This window comes from Gastrolobium bilobum, unplaced genomic scaffold (genome assembly GCF_033153095.1).
Source record: "Gastrolobium bilobum isolate Gb01-03AN ecotype WA unplaced genomic scaffold, APGP_CSIRO_Gbil_v1 utg22371, whole genome shotgun sequence".
Lineage (NCBI taxonomy): Eukaryota > Viridiplantae > Streptophyta > Magnoliopsida > Fabales > Fabaceae > Gastrolobium > Gastrolobium bilobum.
The window spans coordinates 182839-207088 of record NW_026896417.1 but is presented as its reverse complement, the minus strand read 5'-3'; the positions used below and the strand labels follow the sequence as shown (position 1 = coordinate 207088).

At 34.7% G+C, this 24250-nt stretch overlaps 2 protein-coding genes and 1 long non-coding RNA gene across 3 annotated transcripts; 2 read left to right on the top strand and 1 right to left on the bottom strand.

The window, feature by feature from the left end:
* Positions 1–933: 933 nt before the first annotated feature.
* LOC133299617 (probable ribosome biogenesis protein RLP24) lies at positions 934–3570 on the top strand. The gene is made up of 5 exons (XM_061499095.1): positions 934–1060; positions 1843–1949; positions 2784–2897; positions 3002–3138; positions 3232–3570. The coding sequence occupies exons 2-5, from the start codon at positions 1869–1871 to the stop codon at positions 3404–3406; spliced, it is 507 nt and encodes a 168-aa protein (XP_061355079.1). The 5' UTR covers positions 934–1060; positions 1843–1868; the 3' UTR covers positions 3407–3570.
* A 1601-nt stretch (positions 3571–5171) lies between these two features.
* LOC133299611 (probable 2-carboxy-D-arabinitol-1-phosphatase) lies at positions 5172–9757 on the top strand. Its single transcript, XM_061499080.1, has 9 exons — positions 5172–5579; positions 5680–5785; positions 6745–6961; positions 7062–7180; positions 7338–7436; positions 7985–8038; positions 8108–8206; positions 8425–8532; positions 9048–9757. The coding sequence occupies exons 1-9, from the start codon at positions 5218–5220 to the stop codon at positions 9420–9422; spliced, it is 1539 nt and encodes a 512-aa protein (XP_061355064.1). The 5' UTR covers positions 5172–5217; the 3' UTR covers positions 9423–9757.
* A 1092-nt stretch (positions 9758–10849) lies between these two features.
* On the bottom strand, positions 10850–11321 carry LOC133299605 (uncharacterized). The gene is made up of 2 exons (XR_009749956.1): positions 11173–11321; positions 10850–11088 (listed from the first exon to the last, which is right to left on the bottom strand). It is a non-coding gene; the product is annotated as an uncharacterized LOC133299605 (long non-coding RNA).
* Between the last annotated feature and the right edge of the window lie 12929 nt (positions 11322–24250).

Genomic DNA, 24250 nt, shown 5'->3' with positions numbered 1-24250 from the left:
TGACATTTAAAAGGATAAATACTTTTTCCTTATTTTGTTGTGGGTTTAGTATTTGTTCTTTTAAAGAACATATAGTTATATAATTTTAAATGAGAAAAAAATACAAGCAATGAAAATCATGAGAGATAGAAGTGACAATATGAGTTGAACCCGTCGGGTCAACACGCCAAAACGGGGCGGGATGAGTTACACATTTCAACCCACCAACTCACCCCGTTGGGTTGTGGGTCAAAACGGGTTGGCGGCGGGTTCGGACGGGTTGGCCAGCCAGGTCAATTTCTTTTTTACCATTAAGTAGTGTTTTATTTGTCTTTAAACTTTTGTGATATCCAATTTTTTGTTATCTTAGTACTCTCTGAAAAAATAAAGAAGAAATTTTTTATTTATAACAAAGATAATTTATATATGGAGACAAAAATAAATTTGTAAAGAATGTATAACTGAATATTAACATACATTTAGGCTTAAGTTTGAAAAAAAAACTAAGAGAAATGTAATATGAAAATAAGTAATATTATAATATTAATAAAATATAATTTATTTTTAGGCGGGTTGACCTGCGAACCCACCATAAAATAGGGCGGGTTGTGATTTTCAACCCACATTCAAGAGGCGGGTTGAGGCGGGCCAATCCACTTTTGGCGGATCAGGACGAGCTGACTCGTTTTGCCACCCCTAATGGTAGAGAAAGTGAATGCTTTTTTTGATTTAAATTTTAAATAAAAAAGTACTAAATTATGTTTTTCTCTCACTTAAAATGACACAACTATTCCTAAAAAACATAATATAATTTACAAGAATTAATAAATAATTTTTTTTATAAATATAATCTTATTCAATGGAAAAATACTATTTATTATTTTTATTTTTTTACAATAAAGAGAAGAGACTTTAAGTTTTGGAATTTTTATTATTTATTCGAGTCTCCCTGTGCCTTAACCCTCAAAGCCTCAACAGCCGTGGCGGCCACACCGCCCAATTGTCTCTGGACTCTGGGTTTAGGGTCTTACGTTCTTCATTTTCGCCTCAACAGCTTCGGTTATTCACCACTATTCCTCAGGTTCTCTCTCTACTTCATTTTATGCTTATCATCTCCCTTTCTTTACCTTTTCGATCTATTACCTAATTAATTGATTAACGCTTAAACGATAATGGGTGATGTTCTATTTTGGTTGAGCTTGAACTAATATACAAGAATGAAACACGGGTCTTGTAAAGCACCACGGCATCCAATATAATACTCTTTATAGAGTTATGGAATTTTAATATTATGAATGCTGGAGCATGGAGTCCTTAATTTTAATTTCGAGGTTTAGGGTTTGCATTCAAAATTGTTGCTGCAGGATTTTCCTTCATGTTCTTTTTGTCGCTATAGACTGTAATGTTCACTCAATGATTTCTATTGCATGTGGTGTATATAATATAACTATAGTACTTCGTAATGTCTATTGCTGTGTTTGATATTTTATCAATTCCTTAGATTATTAAACTTATATAAGTATTCAGCTTGCATTAGTTATAGTATGGACAATTTCATAATGTAAGTTGATAGTAGATACTAACATTATGTATTTCTTAATTTACTTTCTTGAGGTAATAATATTGAATAGTTTATGGGTTTTATAATTGGGAAATCATTGTCTCATTTAACATGAGAATTGAAATTTTCCTACACATCTTTCGATTTCCGTGCTGACATGGGTCCTACATATAATTTTACTAACATATGGGTCCCACATGCTTTTTGTCTCTAGAACATAAGATTTCAATTCTCATTCAACACGAGAATTATAAAACCCATAGTTTATATATTTAATATTTTTGGGTTCATTTCTTTTGTAGAAGTGTTGCTTTAGTCTGGAAGCACAATGAGACTGGAGAAATGCTGGTTCTGTTCTTCTACTGTATATCCTGGACATGGAATCCAGTTTGTTCGTAATGATGCAAAGGTAAATTAAATTATTTCCCTCGGCTGTCTGTCTGTTATCAATGTGCTGGTTCATTTGTGTACATGCCACTCGCGAACTATTTATTATGGAGCCTTTTGCATTTTTGGATCAATTGAAAGATCTGGAATTGAGGTTCTAGTTGCTAGCTACTTTCTAAAGTTGCAGTATTCCACCTTAATTGAGAAGTACTTATCATCTGCATTGTAGTTTGAGATTTTAGTGTCCTTCTTCATGACCTGATTGTCTAATCTTATATGATGTATAGATAGATTTAGTAAATTAGTAGATTGTCTCATGCTTGAATTGATTGCTTAGATCGCCTATCAAGTTCTTTGATTATTTGCTATTTAATTTTGATGAGAACCAAAATCAAATAACACAAAATAGAAAGAAAAACAGTAAGTATTTGTATTGGTTTTTCTGACATCAAGCTGTCACAGGCTTATATGGTGGTTACGGATGAAAAGAAGAAAAACAAACTATAGCAGGCTTTCGAGAGGCCTGTCCTCTCCCAACTAAAACTCCTTACACAATTCTCGCTTCCCCCAAAATATTTCCCCCTTTCCTATTTATCCTTGCTGTTGTAACTAACATCTATGCTACACACACTACACACACAATTCTAACTAATTGGGGTGTAATCCCCTACATCTCTTCCTACATTACACCTGCATTAAATGAGGTTCCTAACACATTTTCATAAGTAATTGGTAGGCTAAAGTTTATGTATATAAAACTCTCTTAATGCCCAAGAGTAATAAGTGACTAGTATATTGATAGCTTCACTACACATGGCATATATGTTCACGTTTCTGACAACTGTTCTGCTTGTAGATTTTTCGATTTTGTAGATCTAAATGCCACAAGAACTTTAAAATGAAGAGGAACCCGCGGAAAGTAAAATGGACAAAGGCATATAGGCGAGTGCATGGAAAGGATATGACACAGGTAAATAAAACTTCCTTTCCCTTGTTTGTCCTGGTCTTATTTGTGTGTTGTTTACTACTCTCTTGGTTTGGAGAAGCTTCAGCACTATTATGTGTCATTTTTAGGATTCAACTTTTGAGTTTGAGAGAAAGCGAAACAGGCCTGAGAGATATGACAGGAATCTCGCTGAGAATGTGCTCAAGGCCATTCCAAAGATTGATAAGATCAGAGTCAGCAGGGAGGAGAGACATCATAAGATTAGGTTATTCTTCGATTCCACTTTATTTATATCAGAAAGCTTTGAAAGGTTTTTTTCTTTTTGCTCTTTGCTGACATTTGCTGAAATCTCCCTTAGGATGAAAGGGAAGAAACAAAAGTTGCAGGCGGAGGCAGTTAGGGAGTTGGAGCAGGGCATCAGTCTGGTCAAAGCTCCTTCTGTGCTTCAAAAGGAGCCGTCTCTTACTTTACCTAAGATCAAAGTTGGGGTTACCCAACAGCAATCAGAGGACAATCATCCCATGGAAGAGTGATATCAATGCTTCACTCCCCCCCACCCCATTTTGATGTTTGTAACTTGTAGCTGGATTCGTTCCTATAGAACTTGTACTGTCTAAATTTTAAGTTGATTTGTTATTGATCTGTAATGTGAATGATTTGATTTTGAAACAAAAGTTTTGGCCTTTTAGGATATGTTAGTGATGTTGTTTTTGCCTGTTGGGTAATGATTCTATGAAATAGTGAACTGTTATATAAAGCAAATGAGGTTTTTGTCATTAGTTTGAACCTGATTATCTTAAGTCAAATGTCACATTTCTAGGAAACTAAAACTTCTGGATCATAGTTGTACAACTGGTGAGATGCACTATTCATATGGAATGGTTTGATATGATTTGGAATGCAAATGATACAAATCAGTGTCAATCGCATGGTAGCCAGAATTACTGTATGAATTGCCGGAATCATGAACATTTGGGTCTCAAAGTCAGGTCAAGGATGACCTGATGTGATACTGAACTTGAATAAAAGGGCAGATAGGCAAATCAGACCCATTCAATAATAGCATGGGAGAAGAAAATCTATTTTAATAATCTATTTTTGCCAATTTACCCTTTACTATGCATGAGAAGAGAGTCGAGGAACAAACTTTGGAATTTGGACTTAGACCATTTGGTTAATGGTTACTAATAAGTTACTGGCCTTTTTTAAGTTAGCTTATATATGAGTTGCTACCTTATCTGGTACTTTTTTTTTGGTAATCACCTTATCTGTTACTTTTTTTGGGTACATACCTTATCTGTTACTTTAATTAGCTTAAAAGTAAAACCTTTTTTTTTCTTGGTAAACAAGTAAAACCTATTTTATTATATTTATAAATCTATATTTTATCGAATTTTCAAATCATAGCTTTATTCTTTTTATCTTATTTATCATATATTTATATTTAGATAAACATTAAATTTATTTGATATTAATTATAAAGTAAAATTAATTTCGTTGGATTTAATTTTACTTTCTATCTAATTTTCATATCCTAGTTTCTTTTTTCTACTATATTTATTTAGGCTTTAATGTTTTTACAGTAAATATAGATAAATTATTTACATTCACTCCCAAAACGACGTCTTTTTGGGCTGAAAGATTAAAAAATCATAATGAGAAAGACTATTATAACTCTGAAATAAATTATAAATACAAAAATATTTTGATTTTCGCCTCAAAACGACGTCATTTTGGGCTCAATGTAGATAATTTATCTACATGGACTGCAGAAAATACGAACCTATTTATTTATTATACATTTGTATTGAAATTATTTTAAATATAATTTTCACTTAATTTTTAAATTCTAATTCTATTCTTCTTGTTTTATTTATTATATGTTTATATTTAGATAAATATTAAATGCAATTAAGATTGACTAAAAATTAACACATTATTTGCATATTTTAAGACATTTTTCATTATATTTCTATACGTAACAATTCTATTGAATTTACGATTAAAAAATAACCTAACCATTCACATTTCACAGCTTTGAATTACGATTCAATAATTTTTGCTATGTAAACTTTATACTTCATTTTTTGTTAAAATAAAAATAAAAAATAAATAAATATAAGTGACAAGAGAGGAAAGTAAAAAATTATCATAGGTCAAATAACAAGATATAGCTTTGGTTCTTCGAACACGTGTCTTTCCCTAGGCATCTCCCTCCACGCAGAGCGATATGGTAGCAACGGCAACCAACCATAGAAATAATAATAAAAAAAAGTGATCATCACACAAGCACACTGTTACACATTACACTAACAGAACATAACAGAACACACGCAAACCCCAAATGGTTTTACTGGTAAGACCTTTTTCTTCTTCTTCTCTGTGTATTCTCCATCTCACAGGTGCAAACCCTAGCCGCACGAAGCCATACCCTAACCGATACGTCGCCGTTCAATGCTCTAGCAGCGTGCAGGAGATACAACAACAGGGGGAATTGGGTTCGGAGCTCCGTGCTTCGCTCCCATTCCCTCCAATCAGGGCGGCGAAGAGGGTGGTGGTTGTGAGGCACGGGCAAAGCACGTGGAACGCCGAAGGAAGGATCCAAGGAAGCTCCAATTTCTCCGTTCTCACTAAGAAAGGCGAGTCTCAGGCTGAGACTTCACGACAAATGCTCATCGACGACCACTTCGATGCTTGCTTCGCAAGGTGCACCTTTCTTCCCTCTCAAAATCCACCTTCCTCCATTGCTTATTGCTTGTTCTGACTTCTTGTGACGTTGGATTTTTGCGCTGTTTCTTCTTCAAAGTCCCTTGACACGATCCAAGAGAACCGCTGAAATCATATGGGGACCTCGCCAAGAACCGATAATTACTGAATTAGATCTGAGGGAAATCGATTTGTACTCCTTTCAAGTATGGTTCAGCTTTGTTTCCTCCACCTTACTTCTTCTTCCTCTTCTCATTATTATTAGTATTATTATTATTATTATGGATTTACGTGTGTTATTTAAAATGATACAAATTGTGTGTGATCATATTCTGCTGAAAAGTTATTTTTTTTTAGTTTATACGTCAGTAGCTATCACTGGGGAGAGAAATTTTTTTTTTTTTCGAAAAACAAAATATAACTGATCATACTTTATGTAAATTATCTATAAGGACATAAATTATGTCCTTTTAAATGATACTTCTTTTTTCCTATTATTATTATTAGTGAAAACTATTTTTACTTTTGCTCCAGGAATATTTTATTTGCCATACTCAATTAAAAGTGAGGGTTCTATCAATTTTTTTTGTCTCTTTTGTTCACGATGAAACTTACTCACTTTGTTGTTAGTGTGTCAGATAAAATATTTATGCAAAAGTTAAACCCTTATTATTATTTATGTGTTTATTGATTACTCGATTAGCTTTATTTGAACTATGTAAGATCATATGGATGACAAAACTATCCCTACTAAGTTTTATTTAATACAACTGCATTCTGAGCTACTTAAACTCGAGATCCTGAAACAACCCCTTATCCTAATGATTCATGTGATTGGTGGTACCTTACTTATTAATAATTCAAAGTTTAAATTTCCAATATTTTGGTCCCTGCATAATTAATTCAAGTATGGTTCAGCTTCTTGTTATTATTATTATTATTTTTTAAGTCAATCGATAGTCCAGACATTATTTACATTTATTATTTGGATGGAAGGATTAAAATATTGAGAAATTGAACTTTGAGAGATCAAATTGATTAGATTAATCTACAAGGGATTGAATTGATAGAGCTTGTATCTTTTAGGGGCTAAAGTAAAATGAGGTTTTGCTAAGGTATGGCCTTGTGGCTTGGTATGACTGGTCCTGTTGTTGCTATATTTTAGGGTCTTTTGAAGCATGAGGGGAAAGAGAGGTTTGGTTCTGCTTTTCGTCAATGGCAGGTGGATGCTGCGAATTTCAACATTGATGGTCATTATCCCGTGAGAGAGTTGTGGGAACGTGCTAGAAGCTGCTGGAGTAAAATCCTAGCTCATGATAGCAGGTCTGTTCTTGTGGTTGCTCACAATGCTGTTAATCAGGCTCTTGTTGCCACAGCAATTGGTACCTGTTTCTCCCTCTATGGAAATTTTGATGATGAAAAGATTGAAATTTTGTTAATTTGAATAGTGTGCTCACTTTTTCTTCCATTCAAAACAATCAGGTTTGGGGGCGGAGTATTTCAGAACTTTACTTCAAAGCAATTGTGGCGTAAGTGTGCTGGATTTCATCCCAAGATCCGAGGGTGGGTCTCCACATATTTGCCTTAACCGCTTAAATCAGGTATATCGACATTTACTATTCTAAGCTTATGTGAATTTCTGCACTTGCAGATTGTGTTATTCCCTCCCTGTAAAACAAAAATTGTTTACTTAAACTTTGTTATAGTGTGCACAGCGGTTTAGGCGGTCATTTGAATAGAATTGAACTGTTAATGCAGACCCCTGGTTCACCTCTTGCTGGCGGGAAATCCGGAGGTCGAGAGACAAGTAAGCGGATCATACTTGTTTGTAATGGATCTACACAGGGAAATACAGAGGTATGCAGCAAAGGCTAAAATGTTTTTGATTAGATAGAACTGGTCAAAGGGTCATCAACAAACATTCTAAAAATTTGATTTTGTTATTTATTCCCGTTTGTTTGAAAGTTATAGTTGATATGGTGAGGGATATTCTGTCCGTTTTGGTCTATTTCTTTCCTAATACTGGTAGCTAAGTGCATTTCAACAAACCCCAAGCAATAATAGTTGAAATATTAAGTAGTTAACCAAGTTCTCTTATGAATCATTCTAACATATGTTTTTTTCTTTTTTTTACTAGAATGTGAAGTATTTTGGAAAGTGTTCAGAGAAATGAAACTGAATTTAAGAAAATGATTGTTGCATGACCAAAAGGAATGTTTACTCAAACATTTTTAATGTGGATGGGATTCTTTAACTGCTTTTCATGTTTCTTCCTTTTTTGCCTTAGCAAGTTATCGAAATCATTATTGCTCTGAAATTTGCACTAGGATAGAAAATTCCCTGAAGTTTTATTCAAATGCATTTCTGCATGTAAACTTTCTAAACAAACTACCTTATGTTAACAGGATGGTTTTCCTTTTGCTGGTGATCAACCGATGAACATGCTTGGTGTTATACAGGTACTGCATCCAATCATCAGAGATAAGTGGGGAAAAGTTTTTTCATCTGATCTTTTGCGTGTGTAACAGTCCCAGAAATCTGCAGAGCTACTTCTTGAGTCGAAAGTGAATTCCATAATTAGCAGTCCTAACAAAGCTTGTGTTGACACAGCCATGACCATCTCCAAGGTAACCTCATTGTTGGTATTTTTCTGTTAGTTCTATCATGCTAAATTCCTATTTCCTATTTTAATCTATTAATTGCAAGTGTTTACATCTACTTCTGAATAGACTCTGGTTTTGAAATGCCTGTTGAATTGCATTGTATGCCTGAACTAGAGAATTTGGACTTTCTTATTTCTATCACTGTTGCTCTCCTCTAATTAAACTGTTAGACATGATTTTAGGTACAAGAAGCTGCAGATTGCTTGGGTGCTGACTGTGTGCCACGCTATGTTGAGATGAAGCAGATGGGGAGCCTTGATTTTGTTACAATCTTTCAACAATTCAAAATGGCAAGTAACTTACAGTTTAAATGTGTTTGTGTGGAAGCATAGATCAGTCATTCGAGGACTATTTGATTTTCAGAATAATACTACTAGTTAATGAAGTATTTTGCGTACTGGGATGATCTTCAGAAAGCAATGGCCATAAGAATTTGCCAAATACCAATTGAAGATATAGATAAAAAACTTAACAATATTTGATTTTAGGAATAATACTACTAGTTAATGAAGTATTTCGCGTACTGGGATGATCTTCAGAAAGCAATGACCATAAGAATTTGCCAAATACCAATTGAAGATATAGATAAAAAAAACTTAATATTAACGAAGAAGAAAATTATGATCATCTCAATGTACTAAGAAGTATTTAAACTAGCAAAAGGCTTTATAAAGTGTTTGGTACTAATAGTTGCTTCTAATTTTGATCTCCATTTTTCAAGTCTACCTAAATGACGAAGCTTGATGAAAAATTTATGTGTGCATTATCAATATGTTCTGTCTAAATTTGTCTTTATTTATTGCAGGATACATCCAATCTTCCGCCATTTCAGCCTGGGTGGTTAAATAAAGTTGAGGATGGATTGAGAACAACATTATGGGATCAATCTGGAAAAGCCTGGCGATATCTGTTGGATGAAATATCTGATGAATCTAAGCCAGAAGAAGTTGTAGTTGCTGTTGGTCATCCTGCGATCCACATAGCACTAATGGGGCACTGCCTTAATTTGACGAAAGAATGGTTGGGATCATTTCATCTTGATGCTGGGAGCGTTAGTGTCCTTGACTTCCCGGATGGGCCTAAGGGAAGAGGCGTCATCAGGTGCATAAATTACACTGCACATTTGGGGAGATGGTCCATCCCTATTACAAGATCAACAGAGGATGGTGAAGAGTTTTAACTTGAAATGACACCCAGCACCCAATTGTAGAGTTTCAGAGGTTCAATGTGATCATGATTGTTAAATTTTAAGGCATCATAGTAACAATGAAATCCTAGTCTTACTCAGGGTGTGTCCTGGGATGGGACAATGCAGTTTTTCCTTCCAGGATAATATACATCACCTCAAGATATAGCTTTTACTTAGCGTGTTGTGTGCAGTTCATAACACCAATCATCCAAGATCACTGTCAGTTGTCCTGTATTTTTAGTTTCTAAGAGCAAATTAAAATATTGGTGCGATAAACCACTTGATGATTGCAAATTAGAGAAATGCTACTAGTTATTAGCAAATAATGGTACACAAGAAGAAAATTTTGACAGAATTCAGTTGAATTTGTGAAGATGCAAAAGATAGTTATTTGATGAATGAGGTAAAAATCACTCCATTTATTAGAAGTTATTAACAATATCAATTTGTTAGTGACAAAAAAAAATGTGTCTGTTTAATATTTTCTTCAATTACGTGAATCATCGGATTTGACTCGGATAGAATCACATAACACAATTGTGTTGTCTTACCATTGTATAATTGCAAAAATGTTGTTTTCTAGATTCGAACCCATAACCTTTCAGTTATGAAGGATCAATTCTATCACTTTTCCGATTCACCCCCTTTTTATCAGTTAAGATAAAACAATAACTTATTAGTTGATTCACGTGCTTAGTGATTCCTTAGGACATGTTTGATGTACAAGATAGAATAAAGCCTAATAATATAAGACATTAACAAAAATGTTTAACAATCAGGGCATGTACACATGGTCACAGCCATGCTGCATAAACAAAATATATGGCTTATGAGGATGTGAAGCAAAGTCCAGTGGTCAATTATAAATATCCTGATGGGGCGTTTGGTTCAGGAAATTTTTTTGAAATAGTAAGGAAATGAGATAGATAGAAAAATGATTGGAAAGATAGATAAAGTGAGATAGGTAGAAAAATGTAAAAAAAAGTTGTTTGGTGGGGAAAAACCTTACTGGAAAAATTAGGTAATTTTATGAAATCAACAGTGCATTAAAAGTCAAATAACCGATTTTCCGAAAAATCCCACATTCAAATTGGGTTTCTAAACAGTGCGGATATCTATGTTTCTCATAAATCCAGACAAATTGGATAGATGGATTTTTGGTGAAAAACGATGAAACAAACATGGTGTTTCTAAAAGCCATACTTGAGAAAGATAGATCTCCGCTGAAAATCTCCCAACCAAACACCACCTGAAGGCAATCATCAGCCATTTTTCTTTTATTTTTTTTATTTGAGTTCCTAGTTCAGCTGTACACTTTAGCAGTTGCCTTATCAACTTTGGCAACTCCACTAGGAAAACCATTTTGATACTGCAAATCCACACCAAACAAAACCTTAAAATAAGAATGTAATTGTCTGTTACTGTTATAATATATTACTTGCCTCTATATAATCTAAAATTATTCACAGTATAAAAAACAAAAAGTGAGGATAGGGCAGAAACATATTCTCATGACAGGAAAAAGTGACATGGATAAAGCAAATTATATCTTACAGAAGATGAAATAGGAACAAATGGACTGTCACGCTTTTTTTTTGTTTTGATAACAGGACTGTCACGCTTTACATCTTACGCTTGAGGGTCATAGAAAATTCATCTGGAAACAAGAACCAACGTCAAGAGAAAAACAAACATATTATTCAAATTGAAAAATAAAGTGGACCTAATATAAAAGGAACACCTTTCGTTTAGAGCATTCCGAATTTCACTCTTTCTGATTTTCCCCTTATATTTGGCATCTAAGATTCTAAATCAATGAATAGATTTTCTACTAACATGGCAAAATCATCCTCGTCTTCTAACAACAAACGGAGAGTACTTCCATCCAAGATTGACAAGGTGGGGAAGAAAGGAAAAAAAAAATTAAAAAAATAGAAGGGTGACGAAAAAGGAAGATGAAAATAGATTAACTTAGTGGGATAAATGGGTCAGCGGTCTATCAGTGCCTATCGTCTAGCCCATTTTAAAAAGCCCGACATAACAGTGCGCAGGCTTGCCTTTTAATTTTTTTTAATAATATAATAAATTTGTTATATATATATTGTTCACTTGAAGGTATTTTCTGAGATTACGAGTCGTAACACTAATTTTCAAAGTAATAGAATTGATCAGTGTTATAAAACCTGACTAGCTCGACCCATAATCAGATGAACTGGTTCGGTTCGAGTCAAGCATCGGATCGACAATGTATCAGACCCAGTTAAAACCCGGCCAAAATCGGTGACCCGGTCGGGTCATGCAATTGAGTAATTTTTTGTCATATTTAGTGAAACTTGTTTAACTCATTTTAGATATGGAGAATATAATTAAATTTATATGTTCATATTTTTATATATATTTATATATATCCGGGTTAATCGGTCCGACTAGTGACCCAATACCTCAACCGGGTCGATGTCTGGGTTGGGTTTAATCACACTGGGATTGATGTTACTTTAGCAAATAATAAACATGGGAGAGATTATACTTACTACCTCTTACTACAAAATCTTAGCCGTTGATTTTCGTTAATCTAACGGTTATAATTTATTGAAAATTAATAATTAATTAATAAGTATAACTCAATAAATTACAACCGTTAGATTGACGGAAATCAATAGTTAAGATTTAGTAGTAACAAAAAAAGATAGTAACTATAATCTTCCCAATAAACATTTATTTAAAATTTAAAATATAATATTAAATTAAATTAGTTAAGAAAGTGTAATATATATATATATATATATATATATATATATATATATATATATATATATATATATGGGAAAATAATATCTTATGTCATTGTAAATCAGTAACCGTTTCCTACCCTCACAAAAACATACGTGGGTCCCACTTTTTTAACTTTCTCTCACCTCTCTTTTCTCTCTCCTCCCTATGTTTGTTTGTGCAGGAAACGGTTATTGTTTTACAGTAACATAAGAGATTGTTTTCCCTATATATATATGTAGGTAAAATCATATCTAAAGTTGTTGTACGTGCAACAATGATAGGTGTATGGTTATATTCCCCACATTTAATGCTTTCACCTTTTATATGGTTATGATTCCCCACATTAAATGCTTTAACCTATATATACGTAAAGCGGCTGTAGAGAAATTGAACTCATTATATATATGGGGGGGATTTGGGTCCTCTCATATGAAAAAGTGATCATATTATTTGATCACAACTATTTATTTTGTTAAATAGCAAGAGAAAAGAGAGAAACATTTGAAATATTTCTGCGTGTATTGACTCATGAAGGTTGTACAATATATAAACAGACTAATGGGCTAAGCCCAAACCTAATGTAATCTGACCTAATACAAAATAAGGAAACCTTAATTACAAAATAAGGAAACCCTAATTACAATATATTTCTATCACTCCCCCTCAAGCTGGAGCGTATAGGTCATATGCACCAAGCTTGTTACATATAAACTCTATTCGAGGGCCCCTCAAAGATTTTGTAAACACATCTGCTAATTGCTCATTAGAGGGTACAAAGCTAGTTTTAATTTCACCAGCAAGAACCTTTTCTCGAACAAAGTGTCAATCTATTTCTATATGCTTGGTTCTTTCATGAAACAGTGGATTTGATGAAATGTGTAGAGCTGCTTGATTATCACAAATGAGAGTTGTCTGTCCAGTGTTTCCAAACTTAAGTTCTCTAAGAAGCTGTTTAAGCCAGATGAGCTCGCAAGTAGTAGTCGCCATGGAGCGGTATCCTGCTTCAGCACTTGATCTGGCAACTACGCTTTGTTTCTTACTTTTCCAGGAAATCAAGTTGCCTCCAACAAAGACACAATACCCAGAAGTAGATCTCCTATCAGTTGGACAACCAACCCAATCAGCATCACAGTAGCCAACCACTTTATCATGACCTTTATCTTCATATTCAAGGCCTTTCCCTGGAGATGCCTTGATATACTTAAGAATACGAATGACTGCATTCCAATGTTCTTGACATGGAGAATTGAGAAATTGACTGACAACACTAAATGCAAAGGAAATATCAGGCCGAGTGACTGTGAGGTAGTTCAATTTTTCAACCAATCTTCTATACTGCTCAGGATCTGAAAAGGGCTCCCCCTGATTTGGTAGAAGCTTGATACTTGGATCCATAGGAGTATCAACAGACTTTGAATTTAACAGAGTAGTTTCTTCAAGAATATCCAGAGCATATTTTCTCTGAGATATCACAACACCAGCTTTAGATTGGGCCACCTCGATTCCTAAGAAGTATCGAAGTTTCCCAAGATCCTTAGTCTGAAAATGATGACATAAGTGTTGTTTCAATCGAGTGATCCCATGATGATCACTGCCTGTGATGATAATATCATCCACATATATCGCCAGATAAATAGGTCCAGAAGCAGAATGACGATAAAAGAGAGAATGATCAGCTGCACTCCGAGTCATGCCAAATTGTTGAACAACACTGCTAAATTTACCAAACCAAGCTCTTGGAGATTGTTTGAGGCCATAGAGAGACTTACGAAGACGACAAAAAAGACCCGACTCCCCCTGAGCAACAAATCCAGGAGGTTGCTCCATATAAATTTCTTCCTCAAAATTACCATGAAGAAAAGCATTCTTGATATCCAGTTGGTAGAGAGGCCAATGACTAACAGCAGCCATGGCAATAAAAAGGCGAACAATAGACATTTTCGCCACAGGAGAAAAAGTATCAATAAAATCCAAGCCAAAGACCTGAGTGAAATCCTTCGCCACCAAGCGAGCTTTAAGACGATCCACTTGACCATCAGGTCCAACCTTAACAGCATAAATCCATCTGCAAACAACCACAGATTTTCCAGAAGGAAGAGGCACCATGTCCCATGTGCCATTATGATGAAGAGCACTCATTTCATCAATCATAGCTTGTCTCCATCCCGAATGTGAAAGTGCATCACCTGTGGTCTTAGGAACAGATACAGAGGACAAAGAGGAAAGGCAAGCAAAATATGATGGAGAAAGACGATGATAACTAATATTGACTGTATACCTGGCCGGAGAGCGAGTATCACGAGTACCCTTACGAAGAGCAATGGGAAGGTCACTATCCGAAGGTGGGACTGAAGCCGTAGGAGGAGATGCAGTTGAATGTGAGTCCACAGATACATCTGACGAACTATGCTCGATCTCATCAGCAGAAGAGGTGATAGAAGGAGAGTCAGAAACATGGACGGGTAAAGACGGAAGGTAAAGAAGGTCACTTGGGAAGGATGACTGTACAGAATCAGTATCCACAGGAGTAATAGAGGTTCCAAAAAAGGGAACTGATTCAAAAAAAGGAGACATCCGCCGAGATAAAGTATCGACGTAAAGTGGGAGAGTAGCAACGATAACCCTTCTGAGACCGAGGATAACCCAGAAAAACACATTTATGAGACTTGAGAGCTAATTTATCCAAACCTGGACCAAGATGATGAACAAAACACGTAGAACCAAACACATGTGGAGTTAAAGGATATAAAGCTTGATGGGGAAATAAAATAGAGTGAGGTACCATATGCTTGAGAACATATGATGACATGCGATTAATGAGATAGCATGCAGTAAGTATAGCATCACCCTAGAATGTGTATGGAACATTACCATCAATTAACAAGGCACGAGTGGTTTCAACCAGATGATGTTTGTTGCGCTCGGCTACATCATTTTGTTGAGGTGTATGAGGGCAAGATGTTTGATGAAGAATGCCATGAGATGAAAAGAATTGTTGAAATTGATGAGATAAGTACTCACATGCATTATCACTATGAAAAGTACGAATAGGAATACCAAATTGAGTTTTTATTTCATTATAAAATAACTGAAAAATAGAAAACAACTCAGACTGCTTTTTCATTAAAAGTAACCAGGTACATCTGGAATAATCATCAATAAAAGTAACAAAGTACTTAAAACCCAGAGTAGAAGAATGACGACTTGGTCCCCAAACATCATAGTGGACCACAGAAAAAGGAGAAACAGCTTGACGACTAAGACGACTCAGAAACGTACTACGAGTATGTTTCCCAAACTGACAAGACTCACAATTTAAAGTAGAAATAGACGATAAATGGGGAACCATCTTCTGAAGCTTTGCAAGACTAGGATGGCCCAGACGAGCATGGATAATAAGAGGAGAATCCACAGTGGAGCAGGCTGAAGAAGAGGGAACTAATTGATAGAGGCCCTGAGACTCACATCCTTTGGTAATCTCCTTACCCGAACTCCGATCCTGAAAGATGACAGAGGTTTTAGTAAAAGAAACAACACAGTCAATGGATTTGGTCAACCGACTAATAGAAAGTAAGTTAAAAGGAGAATCGGGAACATATAGAACATGATCCAGAGATAAATTAGGTAAAAGAAGAATCGTGTCAATCCCCCTTGATTGGACCAGAGACCCATTGGCCATAGTAATAGTGGGAAAAGAACCAGTAGTACAAAGGGAAGTGAATAAAGACTTATTACCAGAAATGTGATCAGAAGCCCCAGAATCTAGAGTCCAAGGGCCAATAGAGTGCAACTGAGATATGCCAGCAAAAGAATTACCAGAATTACCAGTGGGAGCAATGGATGCAGTAGGACCTGATGTTTGCTTCTCAGACCACCAAGTCACAAAAGCTTTTGCCTGACTCCAAATAGCTTCACAGGTAACGACAGGTCGAAAAATCTGCTTGATAGACGGATGAAGAGTAGCTTTAATGAGACTACACAACTGAGCATCAATCATCTTCCATTGTGTGCGTTCATTTTCCGCCACAGATTCAGCCTTAGTGGTGAGATGGGATGTATAATTCTGCCCATCCAACCAGAGTCGCAGATCGAAAGACCAAGTATCATAATTGGACCCATCCAATTTATCCACACTCAATGAAGCAAGGATATAATTTGAGAAAATAGTAGACTCCGACTTTTGTCCCGTTTGAGTCCCAAAAACAGAAACATTGGAGACATGAGTGTCCATAATCAAAGGAAAAAAGCAGAAAGAACAGGTCAAAAACTAACCGGTAGAAGAGGGATCTGTGTGTCAACACAAAAAGAGGTCCAAACACCAAAACAAGACCAGATCCATAACCTACGCAAGGAGACGAGAAGATCGCAACCATCCGCGGCCGGAGAGGGGCCTCCACGCGCCGCCACGCGCTGCCGGAGTGAAGGAGAGTGGCCGAGCGGTCACGCGCGCGTGAGGGCGCGTGTGACCTTGAAATTGGACGAGACCGGCGACGTTGGAACCGCGCGGCAGAGACGATCACGGAAGTATGTGGATCGCCGGAAAAGGTGACCGGACGGTGGTTCTGGACGAGACAGAAGTTGTATGCGGAGAGAGAAGCGTCCAAAAAGTGACAAGGAGACACCTCCGGAAAAAAAAAGTAACCGACGATGAACAGTGGGTTCACCGGAAAAAAAATAATTCAAAGTTCCTTAGGCTCTTGATACCATGTTAAATAGCAAGAGAAAAGATAGAAACATTTGAAATATTTCTGTGTGTATTGACTGATGAAGGCTGTACAATATATAAACAGACTAATGGGCTAAGCCCAAACCTAATGTAATCTGACCTAATACAAAATAAGAAAACCCTAATTACAAAATAAGGAAACCCTAATTACAATATATTTCTAACATATTTAATAATCATATATTTTTCTCTTTCTTATGTCATCATCAATGAGTGATTGTGATCAAATAACATGACCATTTTTTCACATGAGAGAATCCAAATCTATGTGTATCTAAAGTTGTTGTACGTGCAGCAATGATAGATGTATGGTTATACTATCCACATTTAATGCTTTCATCTTTTGTATGGTTATGATTTTCCACATTATATGTTTTAACCTATATATAAAAAAATTTGTCGCTACTGCACGTAAAATGGCTGCAGAAAAATTGAACTCTTATATATATATATGTGTGTGTGTGTGTGTTAAATGAGTAGAGAAAGTGTGATATATATATATATATATATATATATATATATATATATATATATATATATATATATATATATATTTATTTGATAAAAATATTTCTCAAATCACTTGAGATATATTTATCTCCGGTCATCCCAAAACTATGTCATTTTATTTATATATATTTTTATATCAATTGATTCACCTTTAAATGATTATGATTCCCTTCTTCTCTCTTTTCCTTCATCATAATTGATCCATCTTTGTACGGTTATGATTTAGTGACCGGAGATAAAGTTATTTCAAGTAACTTGAGAAACGATAAGCCCTATATATATGTGTGTGTGTGTGTGTCACCTTAAAAATTGTTTATCACTTATCATATATGATTGGTAATTACTTTTTTCAAAAATAAGTAGTTATTTTCCAAGAAGGCGATGTTTGAGTGACGAAAAAAGTGAAAATGATCAATTAAATAAGGAAAAAGATAAGAAGAATGCTCATAAAAGAGTGTGAAGGTTGTTAAGAACAAATAAAAAGCTCATAAAAATATTAATTCATGTGTTGTTATGAACATTTTTTAAGGATCTTTGTGATCTTGTTAAAAACATTGTTTGAGAATTTTTAAAGAAATTTTCATGTGATCTTTGTGAATACGGAATTTTAAGAATGTTATTTAATGAAATTGTCGTGTGATCTTTAAGAACATTATTTCATGTGTTTGTTCAAGAAAATATTATTTCATGTGATCTTTGTGAATAAGAAATTTTATCTTTTATATTTCAATTTGGTTTAGGTTTTAAACTTTAGTTTGTAACTTGGTAGGCCTTATAGGCCGTATTAAGCTTTTTAATTTTTTATAATAGGTCAGGTCAGACCTATAAATCAAGCCTTTAATAGGCTAATAGACTAGTATAGATTCTAAATATTTTACATATGTTTAGGGCCTATCAAAGGGTTTTTTGACCCTTTTATCCCTTATTAAATAAAAAATAATTATTTTGTCCCTGTTCCAAAATTATACCTCACTTTGCCCCTCTTTAATCGATTACAAAAGAAATTTAATCGATTAAGTGTCAAAAAAATATATTAATCGATTAAGAAACTTTTTAATCGATTAAATATCGATTTCTTCACAAGAAAATTGCATAGGAAGAACGCCCACCACCGTGGGTGTCCTTTCTTCGGACCCAATCATTAGTCCAAGAGCCAATCTACAAGACCTAGCAATGATATCACTGAGGCAGCAGCAAATGCCTTAAGCATACTAACTGATGCGAAGAGCATGATTGATAACCCTGATTTGGACCCTGCAATTCAACAGGGTTTGGCTGATTGCAAGGAGACATTATTGGATGCTGCAGATCAGCTTGAGAATACTATTGCTTCCATATTGGCTAATTCCAACTATGATGCTCATTTATGGCTTCAGGCAGCATTAGCAGCAATTGATTCATGAGCTATGGAAAATTTTGTTAAAATTTTTGAGGATACTATTGCTTCCATATTCGCTAATTCTTTAAACGCTGAATGTATTACTATAAGAATACACAATTTTCCATCTAAAGATTAACACGAGCATGAGCTACGGTCATCATAGATAAGAATAGTTAGCTCGTGAGTTGCAACAAATATGAAGTTGTCGGTGGTGGGCGTTCTTCCTCTGCAATTTTCTTGTGAAGAAATCGATATTTAATCGATTAAAAAAGTTTCTTAATCGATTAATATATTTTTTTGACACTTAATTGATTAAATTTCCTTTGTAATCGATTAAAGAGGAGTAAAGTGAGGTATAGCTTTGGAACAGGGACAAAGTGGTTATTTTTTATTTAATAAGGGATAAAAGGGTCAAAAAGCCCCTATCAAAGCCAAAGTCTAGCCTAGCTTTTTTTTTTTTTGGTATGCTGAGGAAAAAACCCAGCACAAAACTACAAAACAGTCATTGTTCGAGCTCTACAAACAGAGGCTAAATCAGCAATAAAAACAGATTGAATCTGCAAAGGGGGAAAAACAAAGTTAGACATATCAGGAGCAGTAGTATTGTCCAGAGGATAATTCGCCAGCCAGTCAGCAACATAATTTCCTTCTCTATAAGTGTGGACAAGCTGAATATGCCAATCCTTTTGGAACCAAGCCCGTATGCGAGTCACCAAGTGGAACTCACGGGCTGCAACACCTCTTCTAGAGAGAATGGTGACTGCAAATGTTGAATCAGATTCAACAATTAAATTTTTCCAACCTGCCTCCCAAGCCATCTCCAAACCTTTAAGAATACCCCACAATTCAGCATTGAGAGCATTGCAATTCTCAATCCTGTAAGAGAAGCCTTTGAGCCAGTGACCCTCATGATTTCGAGCAATACCACCACATACTGCTAAGTTTTGAGCTCTCCTAGCAGCTCCATCAGTATTGAGCTTAACCCAATTCTCTTATGGTGGTTTCCAGCTAATGAAAATTTCAGTTCTGGGCTTGACTAATCTATTACAGGAAGCAGAACGAAAAGCCAACTTATACTCTTCAGCTGTACTAATAACCGAATTCTTCTTATAGAAAAGATAAGAAATAGAATTTCCAAAGACTAAATCATTTCTCCATTTCCAAGCCAGCCAGCATGTAGTGCCAAACACCATACACCATGGTAAATTATTTGTAAACTTGTCCATACAATATAAATTTTTTTCCAGCCAACCATGAAGATCATCAGAAAAAAAAAGAATTATGCAAACCAATTGGAACTAATTCAGCCCAAAGCACTTTCATTTTCACACAGTCCCTAAGCAAATGTAATGATATTTCGGCCTCACCATAACAGATTGGACAGTAAGGTTGGCCTAATTCAAAAGAACTCAGCCTAGCTTTTGTTGGCAGTCTGTTATGAAGGACCTTCCACAAAAATAAACGGATTACTTGAGGACCCTCCCAACTCCAAACCGTTTTCCAGATTTCTGTATTACTAGGAGCTTCAGAATTATTACCTGTAAGAGCTTGATAAATGGATTTTACTGAAATCCGATCTGAATGGTCTAAGCTCCAACACAAATAATCCTCTCCATCTTGCTCATTAGGAGGTAATATGCTCCTAATTGACAACACAATATGAAAAGGCAACCACCGTGTGAGAGAATGAGTATCCCAGTTACCTTGATCATCAACATAATCAATAAGCTTCTTATTGCTTTCCTCCCATGGAATTGGAACTGTAGACAGGTCCATAAGCCTATGACCATCATGTGTCCATTTATCTTTCCAAAAAGAAATCGTTGTACCATTCCCAATCTCCCATTTAAGGTGATTTTCCGAATTCTTCCAGATTGAGCATATGTAATTCCACAATCTAGAATCACCATTTTTGCAGCTAAACAAGGAACGTCCTCGATTCTGGCTCTTATACTTATTCCTAATAACTTGAACCCAAAATTTATCCGGATGAGTAAAAATCTCCCAAGCAAGCTTCCCTACAAAAGCATCATTCATGGCTACTAATTGTTTAAAGCCCAAACCTCCAGCAGCTTTCGGCTTTGTAATAGTCTCCCAGCTCACAAGATGCATCTTTCTCCTCTCCTCTGTGTCTCCTCATATGAATCCTCTTTGCAACTTTTCAATTGCATGACAGATTGATCTAGGAATTTTATCACACTGCATTTGGAAGAAGGGAATAGCTTGAAGAACAGATTGGGCAAGGGTGATCCTACCCGCTTGAGAAAGGCACTTTGATTGCCAACCTAATACATCAATCCCTTTTCAGGTCTAATTAAATTATACACCATTCTAATGTATTAAGGGATTTTGAAGTATAAGCTTATATTATACGATTGTCACATCAAACAACTAAAAATGTCAAATAATATAGTGTAGTATAAACTTATACTATAGGATTTATACATCACACCAAATATGCGCATATCTCATTCTTTACATTTTAATAGTAAACAAAATTTTGTTTATAATTTTTTTTTTTTTGAATTAATCCAGGAATATGAAGGGGTAAACAAACGATTGTTGTAATATTAGTTAATTTAATTCAGCTCCATTAGAACCACTCGCACACACTCCCTTGCTAAGAAAGCTAAGGCAATTAATTATAAGCCTCAAAGCAAAGTAAACTCTTACTTAAAATCAAAAATTTGTAGGTTATCGATAAGTATAATTTTGCACTTTGCTTTAAAATCAGCAAAGATCATTGGAAGTGAAACATTAGTCTTAATTATTAAAATTGCAATTCAGAATTTATCATTAGATTTAGAATTTCAGAAATATTCGAGATGACTTAAACTATGGATTGGCCACTCTGTTAAGTTTACACATTTCAAATTCGAAATTTGAATATAGCATATGATCCGTCCCATCACACGGAACTAGTTGTTGATGTGCCGACATTGTCAGGTATGGCATTTAGACTTTTTTTATTCTGACAGAAGAATTTGGGAAGAAACGCACAACGGAATTTTAAGTGTCATTTTCATCAGTTAAATTTATGTTAACAAGAAAATGGACTCTTCACCAAACTTGAAAGAAGCAATGCAACCAAATGGTAGTAATTCAGTTGACAAAGAGGATCTAAGTAGTTGAGGGTGAGAATATGTTTGATTCTGTTCAGTATTATTTTTGAGAATGATTCAAAGCCTTAATTCTGAATTTATCCTGAACGAGATTAGTCGCGAAACGATTGAAATATTAAAAAAAAAAAAATCAATGCAAAACCCATTTAAATATGATGTTTCTTAATTGTCTTTGAAACAAAGACTCATTAATTTTTCATGTCCAGTAGTACATTGTAGGTTTTTAGAAGAGATCTAGAGTGAAGACTGATATTGTGTATGCTTTAAGTAGATGGGGTGTCATTTTAGTTTTGATTATTACAAATTAAAATAGATAGAACGTGCACGAAAGCCGCCACTAAATATGGTTCTTGTTGGCTAGCAAGTTTTAAACTCAAAATAAAAATATGGAAAAGAAAATGAAAAATAATTAGTGGAGAATTTTGGTCCATTGACTTGGTCTATGATTTTTATATAATCATTTTCCTTTCCTTTATCTGTTCCTTAAAATATTTCTGCAAAAGAAAGTCAAGGGCCAAATATATTGTCATTCCTGAATTGGTTGTAGGATAACACAGCCCATAGCCACAATTACTTAATGGGCTTCTCTTTTCTCATGTCACATGAGATATCATCTCTCATGTCATAGACACAATAAGTGGTGGGGCCCACCACTTATTAAAAAAGAAGAAAAAACTAAAAAGATAGCACGAATTTCGATGTCTCACAACATGAGAAAACTATCTCCTATTACATAAGAAAATGATTTCCCTTACTTAATTCAGCTTAATTTCTTGTGTCATGATCATCGATTGCTAGTAGCTTAAGAATAAAGTTCATTCTCTGTTCTACACAAATGATTTGCATATGCAAACAAACATGCATGAAATTTAACTTAAAAAGAAAAATAATCGTTCTGAGGCCCTTTAATGTATTAGTTTACAGCCAGTTGATTGTATTGATTTGATTTCCGTTTAATTGTTTTTTTTTCCCTCCATGTTCCTCTTTCATAACCATTAGTTTAGTACCCAAATCATGTTGGTAATATCCTTCTGACAAACGTATAACTGAAGAAAGTGCTTGACAGTTAGCATTACTACTAAAAGCAAAAAAAAATTAACTTCTTTCTGATGTAAACTCTTACTTTTTTTCTTTTCTTTTGGGACACAATAAACTCTTACTTTTATCTATTATATAGACATATATTTAACAGCGTCCAATATATATTTAGAGGTAGTTATGATTTAACCGCTTTTAAAGGAAACAATTAGAGGCGGTTTCAATGTAACCACCTCTGAATGGTAAATGGAGGCGGTTATTTTAACTGCCTCTAATATACATTTAGAAACGGTTTCACGTCAATCGTCTCAAATCAATTAAACCGCCGGAAGCACTGTCTCTATGTACCAATTGGAGGCTGTTTAAGTGAAACCGCCTTCAATAAACAGCCTTCAAATACCAGTTTTTTTTGTAGTGTTGTTATATCGTCTTAATAATTCTTACAATATTTAATAAAAATATTATATAATATATATATATATATATATATATATATATATATATATATATATATATATTCATTTATGGTTGCTAACTGCAATCCTCCCCTATAAAAGAATGTGGCCCTTAGTTGCAGTTAAGCATAGTCATGTCATTGAAGGCTATATTTAAAGACGAAGTTCATTTGGATAAAATTGTGCTCCGTGAAGTCCATGTGACCTAAAACATTAATAATCTAGGACTATTCAGAACTTCAATAACCATAAACGTTAAATCAAACCGAAACTTGCATTTATCCAATTCCAATGTTTTATTGTACAATCCATGAAATTGCTTTTTCCTCCCATGATTTTTGTAACACAGTTCTAGATATTCGGACAAATTTAACTTTAGAAGCTATTTTTGTGTGATAAAACATTGTCATAAGATTTTTTCTTTCAAGTCTATTATAATTATGCATTTTTTTTTTTTATCACAACTGCGATAAAACATTGTTGTAAATAACTTTAGGATACACCACCTCAAAAGCTAGCTCAAAGGGTAGGAGTGCCCAAGGTCTTATAAACTCCACATTAGTCGCACATACAACCAATGTGGGACTATATAGTGCCCAAAGTCTTATAAACTACACATTAGTTGCACATACAACCAATGTGAGACTATATATCTCAACAATTGTCGTAAGATTTTTTTCTTTCAATAGAACACTTTTTTTCCCTAGTCTAAGCACTAATTACTACTGGTTGTATTGTGTGTCAAAAGAAAGTGCAAATTCAACTTTGTCAGTATAAGATGCCCCCCCATGGGCATGTGGTTGGAGAGAATTTCT

Excerpts from the sequence above, each read along its gene's own strand:
- LOC133299617 (XM_061499095.1), top strand. The coding sequence starts at position 1,869 with ATGAGACTGGAGAAATGCTGGTTCTGTTCTTCTACTGTATATCCTGGA. Across the intron at positions 1,950-2,783 it reads TTGTTCGTAATGATGCAAAG|ATTTTTCGATTTTGTAGATC; the intron begins GTAAATTAAATT and ends TTCTGCTTGTAG. Across the intron at positions 3,139-3,231 it reads GAGAGACATCATAAGATTAG|GATGAAAGGGAAGAAACAAA; the intron begins GTTATTCTTCGA and ends AATCTCCCTTAG.
- LOC133299611 (XM_061499080.1), top strand. The coding sequence starts at position 5,218 with ATGGTTTTACTGGTAAGACCTTTTTCTTCTTCTTCTCTGTGTATTCTC. Across the intron at positions 6,962-7,061 it reads TCTTGTTGCCACAGCAATTG|GTTTGGGGGCGGAGTATTTC; the intron begins GTACCTGTTTCT and ends CAAAACAATCAG. Across the intron at positions 8,207-8,424 it reads CAGCCATGACCATCTCCAAG|GTACAAGAAGCTGCAGATTG; the intron begins GTAACCTCATTG and ends ACATGATTTTAG.